The sequence below is a fragment of the Phaethon aethereus genome (genome assembly GCF_964289735.1).
Source record: "Phaethon aethereus genome assembly, chromosome: 3".
NCBI lineage: Eukaryota > Metazoa > Chordata > Aves > Phaethontiformes > Phaethontidae > Phaethon > Phaethon aethereus.
In genome coordinates, this window is record NC_138576.1 from 61,572,519 (window position 1) to 61,594,730 (window position 22,212).

A 22,212-nucleotide genomic window follows, 5' to 3' on the forward strand; every position below is an offset into this window, starting at 1 on the left:
TACTTGATTTCCATTCCCCTGGTGTCAGCGGGTCCCAGGCACAGGCACGCTGCACCCTCTGTTACTGTACCATTATTTTCAGAGTAGTTCTCATCTTGACGGAGCACTTGGGTCTTACCCATGAAGCGGGTTTTAGCCGCTCTTTACATGCTGCCAGAGTCCAAATACACAAGTGAGTGAACGCCAAAATAATGCTCACATAAAAATTACTCATGCTGGAAATCTAAAATGTTACATGAGTCTCTCCTTCCAAAAAAGGAACTGAAGCTACTTGGATTTCATTCAAGCAAACATTTTCAACAACAGATATGCCTTTTAGACTAAAGCAAAGATTTCCGTAAGAAAAGATCCAGTGATATTTTACCAGATTCTTTGATGAAAAAAGACCACTTGGAGGTAAAGGTGTTTAACTGAAATTTTTAGTCAAATCTGAATGCCAGCATTCCTCTAGAAATCAAAAAAGTACACTGGAGCTTGTCTTCAAATTGAAAATACTGTATTTTTAAAATTATGTGCACACGTTTGTGCAGCATACATGCCCACGTTTATAACCTCAGTTTCCCACATCTTCATGCCTGTCATAATATGTTTATCAAGACCATAGAAAACAAAACAAAAGTCTCCTGGACCAAATGCAAGAGCCTCTTAAAGCAGGACCATTTTGGTCATATTTCCTCACCTCTGCTGCTGATCCAGAAAGCGGGGGGGGAGGGTGAGCACCCCCACACTGGCTCAGAGCTTGGCATCTAAAGTGCCAAAAAGGCAAAGATCACCCCACTGCCTGAACCCGGCCGCCGGAAAGGAACAGTGTTTCTTGACATCAGCCCTAAGAGATGCGAGGTTCGAGTTGCTCTAATCCTTTATGATGGCTTTGATAGATCACATTCCTGCAACCCGCAGCACTACAGGATTTAAAATACATCGTAGCCTCGCACTAACTAACAACCCTTCACAAGACCCAGGGTAACGAGACACATTTTGAAGTTCAGCTGTCGCTGTGCGCAGTGCTAGCGATGCTGTATTTGCACATCCTACACAACAACTTCTGACTAAAGCTGAACGAGATCATACGCTTACTTGAAATCACTGGTGATGACACTATAATGAAATGTTGCCGTTTTGTCAGGATACCAGGTTAATAATGTCAAACAAAAAATGCTGAGGTTTGTAGTGTTTTTTTTTTAAATGATCACAGTGGCTGTGACCTAAGATTTAAATTTTCCAGATATGATATATGATTTCAGAGCTGCTTTTTTGGGAGGCAGGGCAGGGAGCACAATGACATATCTCAAAAAATGCATAAATGGGATAGAGAATTTCACATTAAAATTCTACATTTAAACAGTAACTTAGCTTCTTCACCTCTTTACTTTTTAGTATGGCACATTAGTTATATTGATGGGAAGCTAAAGCCAGCTTCAGATCACTGACGGTATGTTCAGACTAGCTGCACAAGAAACAGGCACATTTTCAGCAAACTGTAACACATCTTCCACAAATATGCCTAAGAGTGTGACCAGTTATCATCAAAAGTATAATTTCCTCTGGTATCTTTTTATTTACAATCATTCTCTTTCTCTCACGCACACAAATCCACACTAATTGAAATTATCAGTGTTTCCTCAGCCTGTATATTTGCTTTTTGTTTATTGATATGACCACATCAGCACACAAAACAGAACTGAAGGAGAATACCTAGTAACAGACCATGGATACACTAGAAGTGCTTAAACATACAACAGTTTAAGCACAATAGCAATTTATTTAATGTAAGAATTTATAATTTTATTTATTCTTACAGTGACAGCTGAGTTACAGCAATAGCAATTCATTTCATACTAACTACAGGAAGAAGTAGGAAGCTGAAGCCTCCAAGGTTTATAGGTTCAAAGAGCCTGCTGCCCTGTTTCACGCAATTGTGGTAAGTCTGGAAGGAACAGGCACACGGGGTTCAGCCAGCCGGGCTCCAAATCTCCACAAGGATATAGAATGAGGGGAATGAGAAACGGGGTGAAGGGGATGACTGGAAGTTGCAATTGTGAAGGCAATGTTTACAATCAAAGTAGGTTGAGATCCACACAGCAACATCTGCTTACACTTGCAAAAACACAGGGAAATCAAGTCATTTGAGGAACATTTGGTCACTTCAATGAACAGCAAATCTGATGTGGATGATTACCCTTCAAATATCTACAATGTTAACTATATTGCTACCTGGAGCCTTAAAGAGAGCAAGAGTTATTCTTTTTGTAGTCCTTCAAGTCCAGACAGGACTGAAAAATGAGATAAATAAAAGGGACTATGGAAAACATTCTCTGTGAGCTGTTAAGCAGTTTAAAGCTGCGCCTTCAGGGGAAACTGAGGCTATCTAACAACTCCCTACAGCCAAAAGGAGAAGACTGTACTCCCATCCCCTCCCCAAGAGGCTGAGTTCCTCCTCTACCCTGGCTCTAGCCATTACTGTATCCTTTTACAAACCACTTTAACTCACTGTAAGAACAGGAAACATTTAGTCTTTCTGTTGCTTTTTTCATGAGATAATTGACTCTCACAGGTATCTTCACTGGTGCTTGGCAAACCAGAGGTAAGCAGTGAGCTGGGAATAAGCAGCAGGGACATCCTTCTCCCACGTCAAGGTGAGCTTTCAGGTAGTCTGTCCTTCTCATGAAATCACAACTCAACATAATCCCACCTCAAAATCAGCAGACTGGAATATGTAAGTGCTTCTCAGACTTCATATTAACCAACTTGTGGAGCTACCAAAATATATATTTCACACACACAAAAAAAATTTATTTTGGTAGCAAAGATCAGCAGTGGCACGTCAAACTCAAACACCTGCGGGCAGTTTATCTAAACTGGAGATTAGTCACTCCACAGATGCAAGCATAACGGACAATTTCAGTGCATTTGTACTATTCTGAAACCAATTATCCTTAAACCTCAAACACTTCCCTGACAGCCTGGTGTCCCACCAAAAATCAGCATGGGTCCAGCTCTGCATTCCCTAAAATCTGTCTTATCCAAGTTTTCCATTATCTGGGCTATCTCTGTTTATTATTACTGTGCAGCAGCAAATCAGCTGCAGACAGGATTGTTCAACAGAAAGGATGCAAGACTGCATGGTAGAAGTAGCCTAAAATGTAGACACGTGCTGATAACAAAAATGTCATTCACCCAGGGTAAGATGGTTTGGCCTCCCAAAGGAAAAAAACAACATTTGGAATGAAGTAAATCCCTACAAAAAGAAAACCTCAGGAAAAAACCTGCAACTCAAATTCATGCTTTGTTGCTGTTACTTACTTTTCCAGTAAAATCCAACAGTGGTAAATTTGAACTGTAGACTATGTGAAAAATCCTTTGCTTGGAAGATTGTAAACACACAAAATTCAAACCCAAACGAAAACTAGTAATAAAGAAAAAAAACCCCAATACCAGGCCATAAACACAAATCCAAAAATACAAGCTCTCAAGTCCATTCCTAGGAATGCTGCAATTACTTAACCACGTGTCAGGTGTGCCAGGTCAAAAATACAAACAGCCTTCTTAAAGGCAGGCAACATGAAACCTTTAAAATCGTAATCATCTCTCTGAAAATTTGTCAGAAAATTGTACTAACAAACCTCCCAGGGCTCTAAAAATGTGGAGTGATGAATGACTGCAACAGAATTCTAGAATTGCCAACTGATTTCAAAAAGGTTCTACATATATATATACACACACAAGCAAGAAAATTTTATATAACTAAAAAAAAAAAGTGATCTATGGCATAGAGCAGGCACCTGAAGCTGTGAGAACCCACTCTCAGATTGGCTATTGATTCTCCTCCTGATGATGTGCTGCCACATTATGGTGTTCCATCTGATGAAAAGTGCTTTGTCAGCCTGGACTTTGCAAGAACTCATGAATATGTGAACCCCACCCCACTACATTCATATCATGCATTTGCCTAGTGAAAAGAGCTACTAGGTACTGAGGCACCTTTATTTCAAACAGCAACACCTTGTGTACCTAAAAGCTTCTCTTGATAAAACTAAAAGCCCAAATCCTCACATACAGCAAAATATTTCCAAAGAAGCTAGTGTGTTGTGCTCTGACATTCTGAAACCTATTCTTGGAAAAGTTTGCTGTAGAATACTAATGTCTTTACAGCTTCCCCCACGCTCTTTTTTAAAGGAGAAACAATTTATTTGTAACCTAATGTAAGGATGCATGCCTACAACTGAAAAGCTGGTCATAGTGGGCCTACATCTATTTAGTGGTTATATTCTCTTCTGCCCCTTTCATTTTGTGTAAATGACATTTAATGCACTAAATGCATGGTTGTTAAAAGCTTGATTCTGCCATTCCTACAGATACAGGGCAGTAGCCTGTTCAGAAAGCAAATGCTTCTTCAAATCAATGGTGCTTTTTATGAGGTAGGATACTGCTCAGCACTAGCAAGAGTAATGAAACTGGCCCTTTGCAATTTAACTGTTCAACGTCAACTACAGCTGAAGAAATAGTAGTTGATTATTTTCTAAAAAAGGAAAGAATATCACTGCCTCTATGATCCTACTTTGAGATCAATGGTAAAAGGAATGGGTAGCTTTCCATCTTTGCACTTCCATCCTCTGCCTGGAGACACCACCTTTTAATTGGGATTCACACGGCAGTGGCACACCTCTGTTTTGACTGCAGTAGCAGCAGAGAGGAAAAAGGGTTGGGGGGAACAGACTGTATTTTTCAGAAGCACCCAGGTACAACGGAAGTCCATTCACCAAGTGATGTAGGACCAAATTTTCAAAGTTGTAGAGGTGTCTAAAAGACCTACACAGGCACCACCCCCATGAGATTTCTCGAAGGCACCAACATGAAATTGAATTCTGAGCTGTCGCCTTCTAAGTTAAGTATTCTGGCTATTGGTTGGTACTGCAGCTATTGTGCTCAGAGATTACTGTGTTCATGATAATGGCACAGATTCATTACCAAACTGTCTCTGCCCAGTATCTGTTAGTTTATTGCCCATCAACCCACTATAACTCTTGTCCAAATTCCATAACCAACTCTCCCGCATCAGTTCTCAATAACTTCATGCATCATGTGATTACAAGATACACATGTACAAATTTCTGCATACAGGGAACTCTGAACAGGTGTTTCATGTCAATTTTTTGTGAAATTGCATCACTGAATCCAACATCACAGTCATTTTGTGCACTTCACTGAAACAGCTGCAGCGTCATGCAGAACTGCTATGTACACTGACATTTGGCAGCAGAACCCACGAGCCATCTTCACAGGCTCAGAGAGAATAGTCAACTGTGGCACACTGAAAAAAGTCTAGGTTTCTTGAAACTGTACTAAAAAGCTCACCTGCCCAAACAAGTTTCATACATGCATGGTTTTACAGAAATAATTGAGATAAATAACTGCAGTGTCAGAAGCCTTGAATTCTTAATTTTCACATCAGAAAAAGTCTGAAAGGATTTTAATTACCTTGCACTTGTCTGGACAATGATTTTTTTTTCAGTCACATGCTTATGATCTTCATAAGGATATTGCTTCTTACAGAGTCATACTGCAACAATCCATAAAGCAGCTAAGATTGAAGAGGATGTTTTGAGAAGGTATCTTCCTCCAAATCAAAGGTGGAGTGACCCAACATGCTTTCACTTTTCACCACTGCCCTTATGTCAGCAATAAATGTGCCATGAACTGGCTTAAAACAGAGTAAGAGACAATTAACCACAAGAACTGCCACTGGAAGAATACATCAGTAATATATTAAGCCACCTCAGCTATTTAAAAATTGGATTTGTCCACACCTCTACTTCAGTAGAGATGTGCATCATACTGCCAGAGCACATTTTACAGAAGGGACATAAGCCATTTTGGTTCAAGTGAATCACTTCAACAGTATCAGTGTAGTTAACATAGTACAAACTGTCAGAGATAAAAATAAGAAAATATTTCAGGCCAATACCAAGCACTTTGGAAGTTTACATGGTAACTGTGAAAAATAGAAGTGGATTTGAAAACTTAGACTTAAAAGCAGCCATAACTCACTCATTCTGTTCTTAAAAAATAACATGTCCAAACAGTTTATTCAACGAAGAAAACAAACCTCTCTGATTTCTGCTCTCAAGTTCCTCTTTTGGCATCTAGTGACTCAGGACAGAATACCTGTTCCACTAATATCTATTCACAGTCCTCAAAAAAGCATAGATTTTGTTCCCCAGTATTAAAGTTCCCAAATTCAGGAGCAATAGCAGCACAGAGTATGTTTCTCTATCTTGTTGTTGTTATTAATTAAGTCCCATTTGCTGCTCCTGAATTGCTATTATTTAGTTGCACTGGATGGGTGCATTAAAAAGTAATGGAAGATGGATCAACAGCTGTAGTTATTATGCAAATTATGGCAGCACATCAGAGAAACTGCAGCTGCTCAATTCATGCAAATAAGAGCTACTTGACAATGACTATAATTACACAGTGTGTCAAACAACATAGCTAGAGTAAAAGTAGAGAGTACATATTTTAGAAAGCAAAAAGATTTCCATTTTGTTATGTTCACATTCCCTAAACTCCTATTTAGGGATAACAGGATTCACATTCCGTCAACGGACTCACAGATACAGAAAGGTCTGCTAAGTCTCCCAGGTGCATTCTCCTGTCAGCGCTGCAGCTGTCAAACACGCTACCTCTCTGCACATTTGCTTGTCATTTATAACACAGCCCGTACTCAGAGGCCACAGTCAGAGCTGGGGTTCCAGCTCACCAGGTGCTGTGTAGATATGAAGAAAGATCAAGCCACATCTAGTTTCAAAGCAAAGGAGAATTGCTTCTGAGTGGCTCAGACAATGCAGATACCATCTCCTCTATCCAAAGCCAGTTCCTGATATCTGGAACAGTACTGTAATATTCTAGTTTACTTTGCTTAGTATTACTTTTGAAGGTAAGTACTTTCAGCTTGTTCTAGATAATTCCTTTCCCACTTCAGGCACTAAGGTCCTCTTAAAAAGCACTTAGATTCTTCACTTAGATAAAAACTTCACTATAAGCTCCTCACTTTCAGAGAGGCTGCACGCAGTGCTTATCCTGTTACACCTGTAGGCTGATCGCACATTAGCAACTGTTTAAATAAAGTGACATTTTATTATTTTAGTTTCTTCCAGTTCCTGTTCTGCATACAGCCTCTTTTTAATTAAAAGTCCTCTGTTTTTTGGTAGTTGTTTCACACTGGCAAATCCCTGCATCTGCATGGAAAAAAACAAGGACAGAACCTCATTTGCTTTCCTCTGCACCTCAAACTCTTGTTTCAAAAACTGTACCGCACAAAATTATGTTACAAATAATAAACCCAGAACAGGAAATACCAGACCAATGGGGAGTTTTATTTATTTATTTTTAGTTATGACAGTCACATAAAGACATATAAGGGGTTATGCAACTTTGCAGTCCTAACATCTCACTCAGGGGTGAGAAGATGGACCCACTTGGTCTACGACACAGACAGTTGCTAAAGCTCCTCAGTGCTCTTGTTTTATACAGTGATGCAAACTGTATAACCTGACAGTAAATAACCTTTCCTCTGTGTACTATCAGGAAACACAAACTCATTTCCTGTGAAGTCTGCTGTCAAAGCCCAGTTCCCAATGCCTTGTAATTCAGGGACCTGACTCCTGATAAAACTGGTACCTCAAGCTTCCCATATTTCATAGGCACAGTCATTAAATCACTGACCCAACATGACAGCTGCTCAAATTGTTGATCTTACCTGAAATCACATGCCGTAGTAAGTTCTGCTCCTCCTCCAACAGCTTTTCCTTGAACTAGTGCAACACTGATCAAAGGCAATCTACACAAGAGAGTTTTGTAACCAAAATTCATGCTTTTAGTCTTCTAGAAGTTACAAAAGGATTCAAGCAAACCGTCTCTATAGCAAAAGATCAGAAAAATATATTGTTCCCACTCATTCAAATAACTACATTTTTGTGGGTAAGCAGCACAGTACCAATTCCACTTACGCTAAAATGATTGTTCCATAATTAATATGGAATCCCAAAATGAAACAGCAAGACAGATATATCAAATAGAATCAAAGTAAAGAATATCATGCACTATGTTATGAAAAATACATGCTATGGATTATACCTAAAAAGACTATTTGCAAGAAGGAGTGACAGGATAGCAACACAAGACCCTACACTAAGCCAGTAGACTACAGAAAGCAGGAGAAAGGGACACACAGAACTGCATGTCTGGGTTATCTAAAAATAATGAGATTCAGCATGATATCTTCAGCAACTTTCTTGAGAGTTCTACCATCTCAGTCATCAACAAAACTTCTTTTTGGAGGACAAAACCATCTTTTGATGATAGCAATAATCTGTTACATTTGATGTTGTTGTATTTAATTATGCTCAACGTATTTAATCATGTTCAAGGTAATTCCAAGGAAAGAGGGAAGGCAGAGTATGTAGGGAGAACCTCTTTCCCCACTGACATTGTGAAATGAATACTAATAAACAGTGACTGACTTAGGATAAGCCAAGTTCCCTAAGAAACAAAGACAACTGGTTAGTCCCAGATTTTGCATGCTGATACAGTTGTTTCGTCTTTTACTACGAAGAGACATTTAACTCATTGAGCAGTTTTGAAATGAAGTCAGCTTCCCAATCATGACAGCATGTTGGTTTAACTTCTACTTTAACAGAAGCACCAACAATTTCTTATGGCCCAAGTTCACTTACCAGCTGCAGCACATAGAAGTGTTCACATGGCAGAAGTGAACCCACTGGAAGAGGGTAACCTCATCATTCCTATGCTCTCTGGGGTACCAGAAGATACAGGTTCATGTCCCCTACATCCATAGTGATCCATCTGGGGCACCTCCTTCTGAATCGCAGTTGGCCTCAGCTCCCTCTGAGGGAGACTGATCCCATCTACAGTATGTCCCCATACAAGAGGTCAGTGCTCCCCCTGAACCATAGCTTCAACATACTCCAAGTCAGGACATCTGAGGTGAGGGCTTAATCTTTATACACCTTCCTCCTCTTTGATTTGCCCCATTAATTTTGAATATATAGAAACTAACTTACACAAATGGATTCCAATTCCAATCCTGAGGATTCCTTACAGTAATACTACTGCTACTAAGTCTCCAACCTCCTGGGCAGTTTTACAGAATAATGTTAACTCGTAACACTTTCTCATATAGACTATTTGAAAACAAAGAATATTTATCTTCAAAGAGCTCTGAGCAGAAAAAAGACAGACTCTACCACACATGGATTTAATAGAAATGTGGTTTCTTAAGGGAAGCGAAATCTAAAGGAAAGGAAAAAAATGTTTTTCAGAAGTACCAGATGGTAGAACTGCATACATTCCCCTTATGAAGTGGAAAGATTAAATAAATATATTAAATAAATGTTACCTGCGTAGGCTGTACAAGCTGGCCCTGCTTGTTTTTTTTAAGAGCTACCAAGTTCCACTAAGTTACAGAAGTCATCTTCAGAAACTTTGAAGCCCTAGATTTCCTTAACTCTAGGTATCTCCTGGCACTCCACATATAAGCCTATAGGGTTTTTTCTGTTCCAATCTCTGGGAAGTCTAATAGTTGCAAAATGTCAAGGTCTAATTTAAATCCATAAATACCTATCTGATTAACATGTGCAAATACAAGGTTTGGGATTCAAAATTACGTACTTAAAACTATGTATTTAACTTTAAACATCTTGTTAAAGCGTTAGTCAAAACATATTCCAATCTTTATAATTACTTCATAATGAAGGGTAAATAAAATAAATTACCTCATAAGTCTGGTTAAGGTGTTTTGCATAAACATGCACATATTCATCCCATCCTACAAAGAATAGGAAATTAAAAAAATGTTAAGTAATCCTAATGTGAGGCAATGAAACACACAGATGGAGTAGGGAGAAGTATTCATTATATTTACTCTAGCTGGTTTTTTTCTCTTTGGTTAATCTTGCCCGAATTCCAGCCCAAACCCACTATGCACAAATAGAAAACCTAGTATAAATCAGGTTAAAAAAAAATTAAACAGAACTCAATCAATTTATATGAATTTCAGTTATAATTAAGCCACTATTAAAGTAACTGCAATACTGAATTTCTATGATGTGGAATTTTACATCCTTTCCTCTTAATTTCCTCTTCTTGCTCACAGTTAAACAACCATAAAGGTGAGTTGTCGAAGTCTGTGTATGACCACAGAGCACTGCATACTTTTTACTGTTCCAAATCCATAAAGTTTTAGACAAGATACAATTTACCAACTGCAGTTTTTCATTGTTTGGTCCAAAAGCGTATCAGCCAAAAAACCACCAACCCAGAATCCAGAAAGAAGATTCTTATTTCTCTCCTTGTTTATGTTCTACATGAGCTTGCAAACAATAGTGAACAGGGAATAATCGTCCCCTTCTCTTCCAGTACAAGAACTAAGGGGCTTCAAATAAAATCAGTTGCTGCTAGGTGCAAAACAAATATTACTTCCTACAACATGTAGTTAAACTGTGGAACACTTTGCAGTAATGCACTGCAACCTCTAAAAAACTACATGAACTCAAGAACAACTAGATAAACTAATGACAGAAAAATCAACAGAAGGTTATTAAGTATAAGGTAACACCTCTAGCTCTAGAAGTCTTAGTCACAAATTGCTGGGGACTAGGAGAATATTTTGAAGTAAAATCATTATCTGCCTTCCCTGTCCTTATATTCTTTCTCAGGCATCCAGTATGGACCAAGAACTTATCAAATGACTAGGCTAAATGACCCAGTATGACTATGTTCATACACACACTGAACTGCATACATTGAACTACACATGTGATATTTAATCCAGATAAAAAAAAATGTTTGAACACTGTAGAAGTAAAAAAAACAGTACGTAGCAATTTCAGCATGTCCTTCAAAAAATCCCCAGCCAAACAAAACCCAAAAAACCAAATGGTAGGAAGAAAAAGAAAAAACAAATATATCTCTTTTGGCATTTACTAATTTCTAAAACACAGTTTTAGAGGGGTTGGCAAGTTAAAGAATCCATCTTAATTAAAAGCTTCTGACTCATACCTCAGGGAAAGAAGAGATATGCACTAAGTCTTCAGTACATCTTGGAACAGGTCCTTGAAATAATAGTAGGTCAACTTCCATTGATTTATCATCCATTTATTCATGCATTCCCAAGACCTACTCTGTCCAATGCCAACCAGCATTATGGTGTTTACGGACAGATCTCTGGCAGATACAAGCTGCCACGACAGTCACTACACAGGAACCAGTTTCATTACACTAAAGGCCTGCTTGAAAATCTCAGTACACATTGATTTACAAAGAGGCTTTTATCACTGTAGCAACCTCCGACATCCATTAAGACCAGTAGCAACATTTCTATTCCAAATTAAAGAACAATCAAATCCTCCAGGACAGCTGTCTTAGCACTTCTAACCAGGAAAAAAAAAAGTTCAAAACCCACACAAACATACAAGGTAACAGTTCTCGGACATGGACTTGCACAATTCCCATCCTACAACAATCAGGATGAAGCTGCAAGAAAGCTCTTCAGAGAAAGTAATTTTTCACTTCATCACAGCAAAGTCTTTGCATTCAAACTGGCTGTCTGAATTCAGACCAAAATGGTAATTAAAGATTAATGCCAGAACAGACCAGCTTGATAAACAGTTATGACTGAGCAGACAAAAAGAAAGGTCTTCATATTCTCAGGTGGTAGAAAGATTACTGTATATCACATGGAAAAAATGCCTGCGCAGAAAACACCCTGAAAAAAAAAAAAATCACAATTACTTGAGTCCTGGCCAACACAGCCTTTAAATCTTCCTGATAAGAAAAATAAGGCTACCAGTCAGAGTGTTTTATCTGAATAAGAGAGGTGTTCACTGGCGTCTAGTGGAATAATCACATTTTCAGCTCTAATACTGTCCTTGGAGTAAGAAGGAAACTAACAAGCAGAAAGTGAGGTAAAATACAGTATGCACTACATATGGAAGAAAAGGAATAATAGTTTGCTGTGGGGCTAGGGGAGGCAGGGAAGAAGAAAGTAACCTTCGTAAAGTAGAAAACTGGCTCTTTTGCAGTAGAAAACCCCTGCCTCTTTTTGCTGCAAGATCTTAGAGCCCACTTTCACTACAGATGGAAAAGTATTTTCAGACCACCTTTAACTGCTCGAAAGTCCTCCCTCTGCAGCTTACTGCTCAGGAATCTCTGTCCTAGGGCTTCTAGACAGGGACCAAGGAAAGTGAAACTCTCCTTTGTGCCTCCTTCCTCTCAGCTGTCCTTTCAAGATCCTCTCCTACTTTTCAGCTAGCCAGCCTTTCAAGTCTCATTTCTGAATAAAGCTGTTGCTCTTGGGAACCAGGCTTACCAGGATGGAAAGAAAAAATTTAAAAACCCCCCAAAAAACCAAAAAAACCTCCACTATTAATTTTCCTTCGGTGATTTGGACATGCAATGTTAGCACTCGCCATAGAACAGGCAGGGGACCTAGGTTTCTTTCAGTGTTAGGAACAACTGAACTTGGGAGAAGGAGGACGAAGATGAAGAGGAAGAGGAGGACGAAGAGGAAGAGGAGGAGCCACTAGGTGGCACGAAAATCCTTCAGCATTCTTGGGCATTATTCTGCCTTTCCTGCACCACAGGAAAAGGCAAACTGTACCATAGCTTATGAAAAATGCAATCTTCCCTCAACCAACTGGTTGAATAAAATAAGTGTTTTCTGTAATTACTAAAAGCTACGGGCTAAAGCAGTCTTGCAAAAAAATAAAGGAAAAACATACCAGCTCAGGCACAAAGCTATTATCTTTTTTTTTTTTTGCCTTAGGGATGCCTGTGAACAGAAAACTTAACCTAATGCTCTTTTAACCTGAAACCAGACAAAACTTTCTCATGTGCAGCAAGTTAGAGAGAAGAGTTCTGCAAGACTAAGGAACAGCAAATGCTATCCCTTATTCTATTAAAGTTTTATTTAATAAAAGACTATTAAATGCCACCGAACAGATGGTTTAGGAGTTGGCTATTATAAAGAAACTCTCAGTTCAGGATAAATAGTGTGAACTCTGCCAAGGAAATAGAAAGCAACCATGTTTAACTATTCTTGGAGCATTTCTGGTGACTCTTAGACTTGTATGTCAGTACTAGCACGAGATCTAGATTCTTTACAGAGAATTTTCAACAAAGTTATAATTAATACCTATGCATTGCATTCTGCCCAGCATATCTGTTACAGACCCTAATCCTTAGAAGAGCCCTCTCTGCCACTGCAGTGGCTCCAAGTAATTTGTATAAACATATAGACAGAATACTAAATGTCAAAGAGAGTATGGAAGCAGAATCACTGGGAATTACTGAATGCAGAACTCTGAAGGAAAGCCTAGACTGCAGGTAAGAAAATAATTGGCCCATGCTTGGTTTCAGCTCCTTTTCTGTTGCTATAATGCTAAAATAAGCTGAAAATTTCAGATTTAAAAAAATCAATTAAAAAAATTTTAAAAAAATCACATACATGTGTATTTTTTTAAACAACCAGTGCTTATAAAGCATCCAAATTGAAAACTCCCCAAAAAACATTTATATCTATAAAGCATGGTGTCTCCATATTAAGAAACACATACCTCTCATGGTGTTCCACAAAGGAAACAATATCTCCTGTACCTTTTGAAAACTGGACCATCCTATTTATTTTATCAGGCCAAAAAAGTTTAAGACATTGTGGTTTTTTATGATACTTAGTTTCATCATCAGAAACAAATCATCACTAAAGAGAAATACCAGGTTAATCAGGTTTTGAGTTGGTGTTCTTACTGGAACATTCAATTAAATGTTTCCTTAATGTGTAGTTAAATCCTGAAACTTGAAGTGGTGACAAAAAAGCACCACAATTGCAAACCAGGGTGTAAGAGCAGCACAGGAAGGCCCCCTTCCCCTGTACCTGACAAAGTCCTATTTCATACATTGCCAAGAACCACATATTAACCCATAAAAAGAACTGCAGCATATGTGAAAGGTGTCAAGACAGGGTGGCATGAGAGGAAAAACTGCTATCAAACCCCGACCTCTTCAGCCCCATAGGTACACACACGACTCACCTGACTGGACTACAAGCTCAATGCCAAAGCTCTACTGCACAAGAATTGCACCTGTTCTTCCATTTTATGCATGTCCAAGCACGGTTTTGACAAAATTGAAACCGTTCTGTAATAGCAGTCATGCCACTTAGATTTGGTTATAATATATGAGAAATGATTACTTGTATCTGCTTTTAAAGGTCAAACTACTGAAGCACAGGTTATTTGATGTGTAAATTCACCATATACTGCTTGGAGAAACTGAAATGACATTTTTAAAAGAAAATGCTAAAAAGAATATGTAATGTAGGAATTCAGAGTTATGAAACAATTACAATAACACTTAAGCCATAGCTTAAAGGGTCTGCCAGAATTTTTTTAACAATTAAAAACTCTATTCCATGACTTAAAATGTAAAATTGTAGTAGAGGCAATAGTGCAATTGTGCAACACCTCTGTCTGAAAGGGAGCCCAGAGTATCAGAAAGCTGATTTTTCTTCAAAACTTAATTTGTGTCACTACTTGCCTTAGAGTTGGATATTGCTTTGACAGCATTCAAATCAGATCCCGAGCAAAAGGTGTTTCCTGCACCATAGATGATAAGGCCTTTGCCATCCTTCCAGTTTTCCAGTTCGGTTACCCTCTCCTGGAGTTCTAGCATCATAGTGCCTGTCACAAGAGGGAAGAAGAAAAATTTTTAACAGTAATTTATTATCATCACTATGTTTTACATTACATTTTTCACCACCAAGCCCAAGCTATCATTGATATGTGATGGGCTTAAAAACACAAGGGAAAGCATCACCTTAAATCCCACACACAAGCACTGACATATGTTTTTTTCTCAAAGATGCACTTCCTGAAATTCTGAAGGATATTCTGCAATTTGTGTTACACTCACTGAATAAAAATAATAAATAAATAAATAAAATGCAAAGAGGCAAACATAAACTCTACCTGATCTACTCTTGTTCGCATACATTCAGGACACATGAACTTACATGGATCTATCCAGATCTGTCCATCTAGTCATTTTGATGTTACTGTCATTTCACCCTGCCCCAAGAGCTGGCAGAGTACAGAAAAGAATCATGTGCAAGCTGGGTTCAAGGTATGAACAGTTATTGATAATGAAGATTCCTAAAAAAAAGCCTGAAGAGCAAACTGCGTTGGAGGCCAGAGACATTTAGAAGTATTGATCCAAAAGAAAATAAAGGTATACTTGAATATAGCAGCAAAGTGCCTTTTATCTTTTAAAAGGACAAGAAAATAAAAAAAGATCATTCTAAAACATCTTTGATTCTCGCCCGGTACCTTTCTAGAAAGGCTCTCTTTACAAAGTATATCTTAGGCTCCAAATGTATGGATTGTACAGCAGTAGCTTTTTACTTCTGGTTTAAACATAGTATTCTCAGATGTTCACAACAAATATCCTTCCTGATGCGGAACTCTCCAAACTCCTGTTTCTAGAGCTCATCCTAGACTGCAGCATCTTCCACACCAACTGCCCTTACTCAGCATTAACTTAAAGCTCTTCCACTCTGAATGCCTATGGCTCTCGTTCAGTTGTATTCTTAAGTGAAGATATTTACAGAAACTAATTTCAGAAAGCTGCCTACATCAGGCTGATGATACTCTCAGCTTTATCGTCCTTTGACAAGAATTTAGATGGATAGGCTTACCATCTGCAGATAGAAATGTGCTTTAGATTAATATCCTCAGGGACTCTTTCCTTTTCTGCCAAGAGTTGGTTTTTTGACCTTATGCCTGCATGCACAGAACTGACCCTGTTCTGAAATTGCCTGTCAGCAGCCATCCTCACATGGGAGATTTTTTTTCCTTCCTGCTTGTTTTCCTTGCAGTTCCTTATAAAGTAAGCTTCCCAGCACCAGGTCAAGAATGAATTCTCAGTCAAGCACTTCCAACTTAAGCTCTGTCTCAACCACTGAAATAGCACATTTTGACAAGGTTCCTGAGAGTGGCAATAATTAAGAGGACATTACATATTATATACCAGAATGACATTGGTTTGTTTTTTTTTTTTTCCACTGTCAGGTTCAGACTATAATCCTCCTACAAATCCCAGCACTTTTACTGTTCCCTTTCCCTTCTGCATCTATAATTTGGTCATGCTTTTTGTGTGTTGCACATTACATTTGCTTTCATTGAATTTCACCTTGTTGATCTTGAGCTCTTTGTAGCAGTTAATCAAGATCACTCTGAATTCCATTCCTCTGCTCCAAATAATAATCTTCTTGCAAGCTCCCCCAATTTGGGGTCATCTGACAATTTCAACAGTTCACCTTCTATTCCTTCATCCCCACCATGAATGAAAATACTGAGCAGAACTAGGCCTAGATTAGATTTTTGTGGGTCTTCACTTGAAATGCTTTCTCAGCCTGACAGTACACTCAACAGCAACTTTTCTCCAAATGCTGCTGTTTATATAGGTGTGCAATCATGTGGATTTCACTTTTTGCGTATTTGCCAAGTTTTCTTACAAGAAAGGTATTTGGGCTGGCATCCAAGCTTTGCCAGAGTCAAGATTCAGCACAACCACTGTTTGTGGTCTTTTTAATAGTCAAAGCAGTGAGGTACTGAAGAGTCTTTCCACCAAGTATTACGAGCCAAAAATCCAGTTAACTGAAAAATGGAGTTTGCAAAATGAGGCATACGAGCCAGTTACATGCAACAGCAGGGGACATGAGACACCGGCCAGAGCCTGTCCCATCATCCTGAGAAAGGCACCCTTCCATTACTGACAACACTCAACTATTATTTTACCAACACATACAGTCCATCGTGTTTGATATAATGATGACGACACAATACTAAAGCAAATCCTCATTCTGCCAGTCTTGGTCCTTTAGTATTTGATACCAGTAAGTTTGTGCTCTTCGCAGAACTACATCTACTTGGAATAATAATTGTTTGCATCTTAATTATAATCTGAGAATAAATGCTTTAAAGTCAATTCTAGAAAATAAAATTATCACCATTATTATCTAATTCCTGCAGGCTGTCTTCCTTCTCTTCTAAATTAAGTTCAACTTTAGTTCAGCAAGAGGTTGGGCTGCTGAAATTGGTTCCACCAGGCTTAAACTGACACTATTAGCATTTGTTTCCAAAGACACCATTTCAAACAGGTGGCTATCAGATTCCAATTAAGAAGAGAAAAAAGGCATAACCACCTCCACATTGCCCATTAGCAATTTGCCAACAATTCTGTTCTGCTTTTGGTTCCGCAAATTGCTCAAGCTTAGAATAAACATAATTCCTTTGCGATAAATAACTGTTGTGTAAAATAAATGCCTGGCAAATAGGGTTTCTCTCAACAGTTTAATGATGTTTTGCAGCTTTCTAAAGGAAGCGTACATGTATATATAAATTCACATCTGCCACTATCCAGAAGCTCTGAGACACAGAATCAACAGAATTTGAGGGGGGGTTATCTACAGGCTCTGGCTGATGAAGTCAACCAGGTCCTGCTGGGGCAATTTAGGGCTTACACATCCCATCCCTTTTCATACTTCTTCTGAAGGGTATTACTTGATATACAATAAAAGGAAAAGGATCAAATGCTTGCTAGTTCCTCAGCAACCACAATTAACTGACAGTAATATTAAAATAAAACGAAGACCAGGATAAATTAATATGCCATACCATCCACTGCAGCAGCCAAGGGGCCAACATGATTTTGCTTCTGCTCTCCCTCCTGTAACAACAAAACCCTCTGGCAGAGGTGCACAGTAGAAAGATTTTCCAGAGCAAAATTTTGTGGCTGTTACCTGGCGAAATGGAGTACTGCTCTCTACAGGGCTCTACACACTACCATAAAACAGAGCTGCTTGATCCCACGGCTCATTTGCTGTATGCTAATCAGGGTCTGCAACAATGACAGAACTATTAATTTCCTCATGGGTTTCTGTAGCTACTCTTTGCTCCTAGAGCATCTAATTCACACACACTAACAATTTATTTTCACAGCAGTCCTATAAGAAGAGTTTATTTTACAGACCACTAACTGAGCCAGAGAGAAGATATCTGCTAATTTTGGGTGCTCAACTTGTGATGTATGATATTATTTCAGTATATTAACATTACACAGCACTTCGTATAGTCAAAGTACAGCTACCAGTCAGTGGCCTAAACAGCAGCTGCAGCTGCTCAGCACTTCAACAAATCAGTTCTGAGCACCTTCTGCCAAGCACCTAGAAAACGGAGAACATAGTTGTAAGATTCCATGAAAGTTTAGTTCAAACAATTTGACTTGTATTACATCTGACCTCCATAGCAGACTGGGCTTTATCTTGTCCTTTCTCCTTTTGCTATTACATCTCATTTCTCATGGCCCTTTCAACTTTGACAATAAATGAGCTAAGAGCACACAGTCTACAATCTGTACCGTGCACAGCTCTATTTTGAGTCAAATATAAGAAACCCAATCTGTAGAAAAAGAGGAAACAACAATGTAATTATGATTGTATAATAGCACGTATGCTGACAGGGAGGCATTCAGAAGGACCATGCTAACATCTTTTAGCTACAACTTCTCAAGTTAGGTAATGATGTTATACATGAGCTTTTAAAGGGAAACAAAAGAGAAACTGCAAGAGACATCTAGGTGCATTACCACTAATTCTGTTGTTCTGTTAGGTTCTCTTCCTTTCAGCTAACAATCCTTTGTGAAAGGAGTAGATTGACATCCTCCATGTAAACAGCTCTATGCCTTGCCAGTGGGTTGTAAACATATTTGCTGACAGCAAAGGAACAGCAAGAACCAGGCAGGAAAACAGAGCAGCAAAAAAGAAATTAACAAGATGACACAAACGTATCCATTTCAAAATATTAAGAGATAAAGACATTCTTACAGTAAAGGCTTATGCACAGCTCCAGCAGGTGCAGACCCTGAACCTGTGCCACTTACAGCTGAAGAGAACAGCATAAATTGGAATACTCTAAAGAGTTAAGGAGAGAGAGCAAATATACCTATCTTTGAGATCAAAAGCCTCTCATGATACAAGATTAATCAAACAGGGTACTTGGTTTTGATAGCAAAGTATTGTACAGTGTAAAAGTATATTAAGAAGATTCCTGATCCGCAACAGCTGAGAATACACAGTTCATTTGATCTTTCATTAACCAGTCACCGGTATTTAAGATACAAGGCAAACAAAGAAGAAATGGAAGCCAGCTTGTGTGACAAAAAGACTAAATTATAGAATCTCAAATTACAGAGAAGGTTTTAGGTAAAGAACAAAAGGAGTAAACTCACCCTTTCTACACCCTACAACACAAAGATGGCATCTTCACACCCCTATAAAAATAACCTATACGTTTCCAAAGCAGTAGAAACAAAATAAAAGGAGATACAAGAAAGAGCACAGTAGCAGAACTGGGCTGACTGGAGAAGGGGAAAAAAAAAGGGGGGGGGGGGCAGGGGGAAAGGGGAGAGGTATGTTCTCCCAGACAGTTCCTGTGTCAGTGAGAATTTCTTATATTCTCATGACACTTATGACAAAGCTCCTATGCAGAACAGTGGGCAGTTGATGCACATAGAAATAAAATTTAAACATTTTTCTTTTACCTAAGGAATGATAAGGCACAGGTTTTCATTTTGTTTAGGCAAAATGCTAAAAGGGGGAACTGAAGGAAAGAAAAAAACAACCAGCAACCCTATCAACTAATTAATACCTGTAAAGGCATTCATTAGCTTCGGGTTGTTCAAAGTAAGTATTCCGATGCCATTGTCGTCTTTGGAGAGGTTGATGGATCCACCAGCAAACTGCTGAAGTTTCTTCTTTATCGATTCTTCCTCATAACCATGAGCACCAATATACAGTGATGCCCTTCTCTGTTGTAGTATCCTTTCCTTTGTAGTCTGAAGTAAGTTCTTCCACAGAGAAGCTGCCATTTCTGGAGAGAAACAGGGGCAGACGGGAGGTACGGAATCAGTAAATTTCCTTTGAGATCTACCTCAGTCCTCTGATAAAGGGAAGCAGGACAGCAGAAATTAATATAAAGGTGATGCAACCACTGACGACTACAGAAATCACTGCAAACAGTATTTGCAAAATTCTTAGACTCTTTGAATACAAAAAACCACAAAGTTAATAGAAGGAGTTTTATGAAGTGACTTCAGTAGTTAAGCCAGAAATTAGCATCTTTTAAAATCTCTTCTTCTAAAAATTACCCAAAAATATTTGGGTGCAGAATACCAAAGAGGCTCTAGAATGGTAGTAAGATGCTTACTTATTCATTAGACCAACTTACTCTACACTAACCTTCTAAACGCTCCCCCCTCCACCAAAAAAAAACCCCACCAAAAAAAGCCTACACCTTTGTTGGAGGAGAAATCCTAGCTAAACCTCTACTTTTCAGGATCTGGACGTTTTTAGGATCTCCTGTTTTTCTGTGAACAACTATTACACCGCAAGACCTGAGAGAAACACTTGAGGAACACAAAAATTAAGAACTGAAGACCATTCCTATATTGAGGTCCATCCCCTGTCACCTAATCCCATTAACACATTTATCACACTCCATCATAACACTAGGTAGACTTCCTAGCCTCTGGTAGATATATGCTTTTCCTAGTCATTCCAGTAGCTCTTGTTCCACTTTGAATTGATCCTACTTGGACACAGAGCACCAGAACCTGTGCACTACCCCAAAGGAGGAAGAGTGTACAACGGTGTCGTATATAGAGCATCACACTTGCCTTTTATACAGCTATGTAATATCGTTAGTCTATTTCTATGTACCAGTACACCCATGGCTTATTCCTTGCCATGTATGCATGTGTACCAGGAAATAACAGGCAAGTCATTATCAAATACTAATGTTGAGCTGCGGCTCTGCTTTATTTCATATACTTTGGAAAAGGCTCTAATGGAGAAAGTGGCTGACAAGTGATTTGAAAGAAACAGAGTAAAGCCTGAACCAGAGACTGCGGATCTGAAAAAGAAGTCATCTTGGAAGCTACTGGGAGTGGGAAGTTAAAGAACCTCCACAGGACACAGAAAAAGGTTTGCTACGTTAAAATCTTGCAATTTGCTAACTAATCCTAGCTTTAGCCCAACCCCCTTTTTAATGGATGCAGCTGTTCAGAAGACATGGTAGATGCTAATTTTTTGAAGAACTGGGAAAAGACCATCTTTCTTTCTTAATCATACTTGGCAGAAACAAGAGTCTTCCAAAACTCACAGGAAGCTCCTGGAAAGTTTTTCTAAGGTGAACCCAGAACACAAACATATTAATTGAGACAGAATTTGGTGACAGCTACGTTTAATGCTGTGTTCAGGGCATCTTACAGTTTACAGACTGAAATTTTTAAAACATGTATTAAATACACATGAACAAGCAAACACTCATAAAAAATCCCACACACAATTAGTTTATAATGAAAGAAGTGAACAATCCTGTCAGGTGTACACTTATCTTGTCTCTAGCTCCACCATCCCACACTAAAGTGGAAAATGCTTCTGCTGGGGCAGGTATAATCCCCATCAAAATGGAGGAGGAGTTTGCACAGAAACCACATTATGGGATGCGGGGGAGTGTGCATCATATGAATTTCAAAGAGAGCCACTTATGCCAGGGGATTCATACCTGTCCTACCACATCACATCCACGAATGCAGCACTGTCTCACAAGTTCAACCCAAAGAAACTAGTAAGGCCTACATGAATCTAAGCATTGTAAGGTCATATACACTGGAGCAGGTAAAGGGATTGTTTTTTAACACCTGGTGAGACACTGTGAAGTACCTTCTGAGTTGTTTACTAAATTCAAGGTTTTAATCTGTCATGATCAACTTTTCTATGCTCAAGTGTAAACTAATAAAACTAATTAAAATTTAATCAAGTTAAAAATCTGATTGAATAAAGAATCATTACTACGTAGATACTATCACCCAACTGCTGCTGCACCCCAACACTCTCCATCTATGCATATTCTAATATTATCTGCAACATTCCAGCCATCACCTCTCAGAGCTTTAAAATGGCTTCTCTTTGTAAAATTTTATTTAAGAGTGAAAACAGGTTTCCAAAGTGCATTTCTCAGCTAAATGATTCTTTTTATAGTCAGACTCTCAGAAGAGAAGTTGCCTTCCATTTTCCCT

The 22,212-nt window shown here is 38.7% G+C and overlaps 1 protein-coding gene across 1 annotated transcript in view; it reads right to left on the reverse strand.

The window, feature by feature from the left end:
• Window positions 1-20,001, reverse strand: part of ECHDC1 (ethylmalonyl-CoA decarboxylase 1) — a gene marked incomplete at both ends in the record, with an annotated part of 31,129 nt that extends 11,128 nt beyond the window's left edge. The window contains 4 exons of the mRNA XM_081998179.1: window positions 7,760-7,840; window positions 9,795-9,847; window positions 14,614-14,756; window positions 19,782-20,001. Of these exons, the coding sequence (XP_081854305.1) occupies window positions 7,760-7,840; window positions 9,795-9,847; window positions 14,614-14,756; window positions 19,782-20,001 (497 nt within the window). The remainder of the gene's footprint in view (window positions 1-7,759; window positions 7,841-9,794; window positions 9,848-14,613; window positions 14,757-19,781) is intronic.
• Window positions 20,002-22,212: the final 2,211 nt, after the last annotated feature.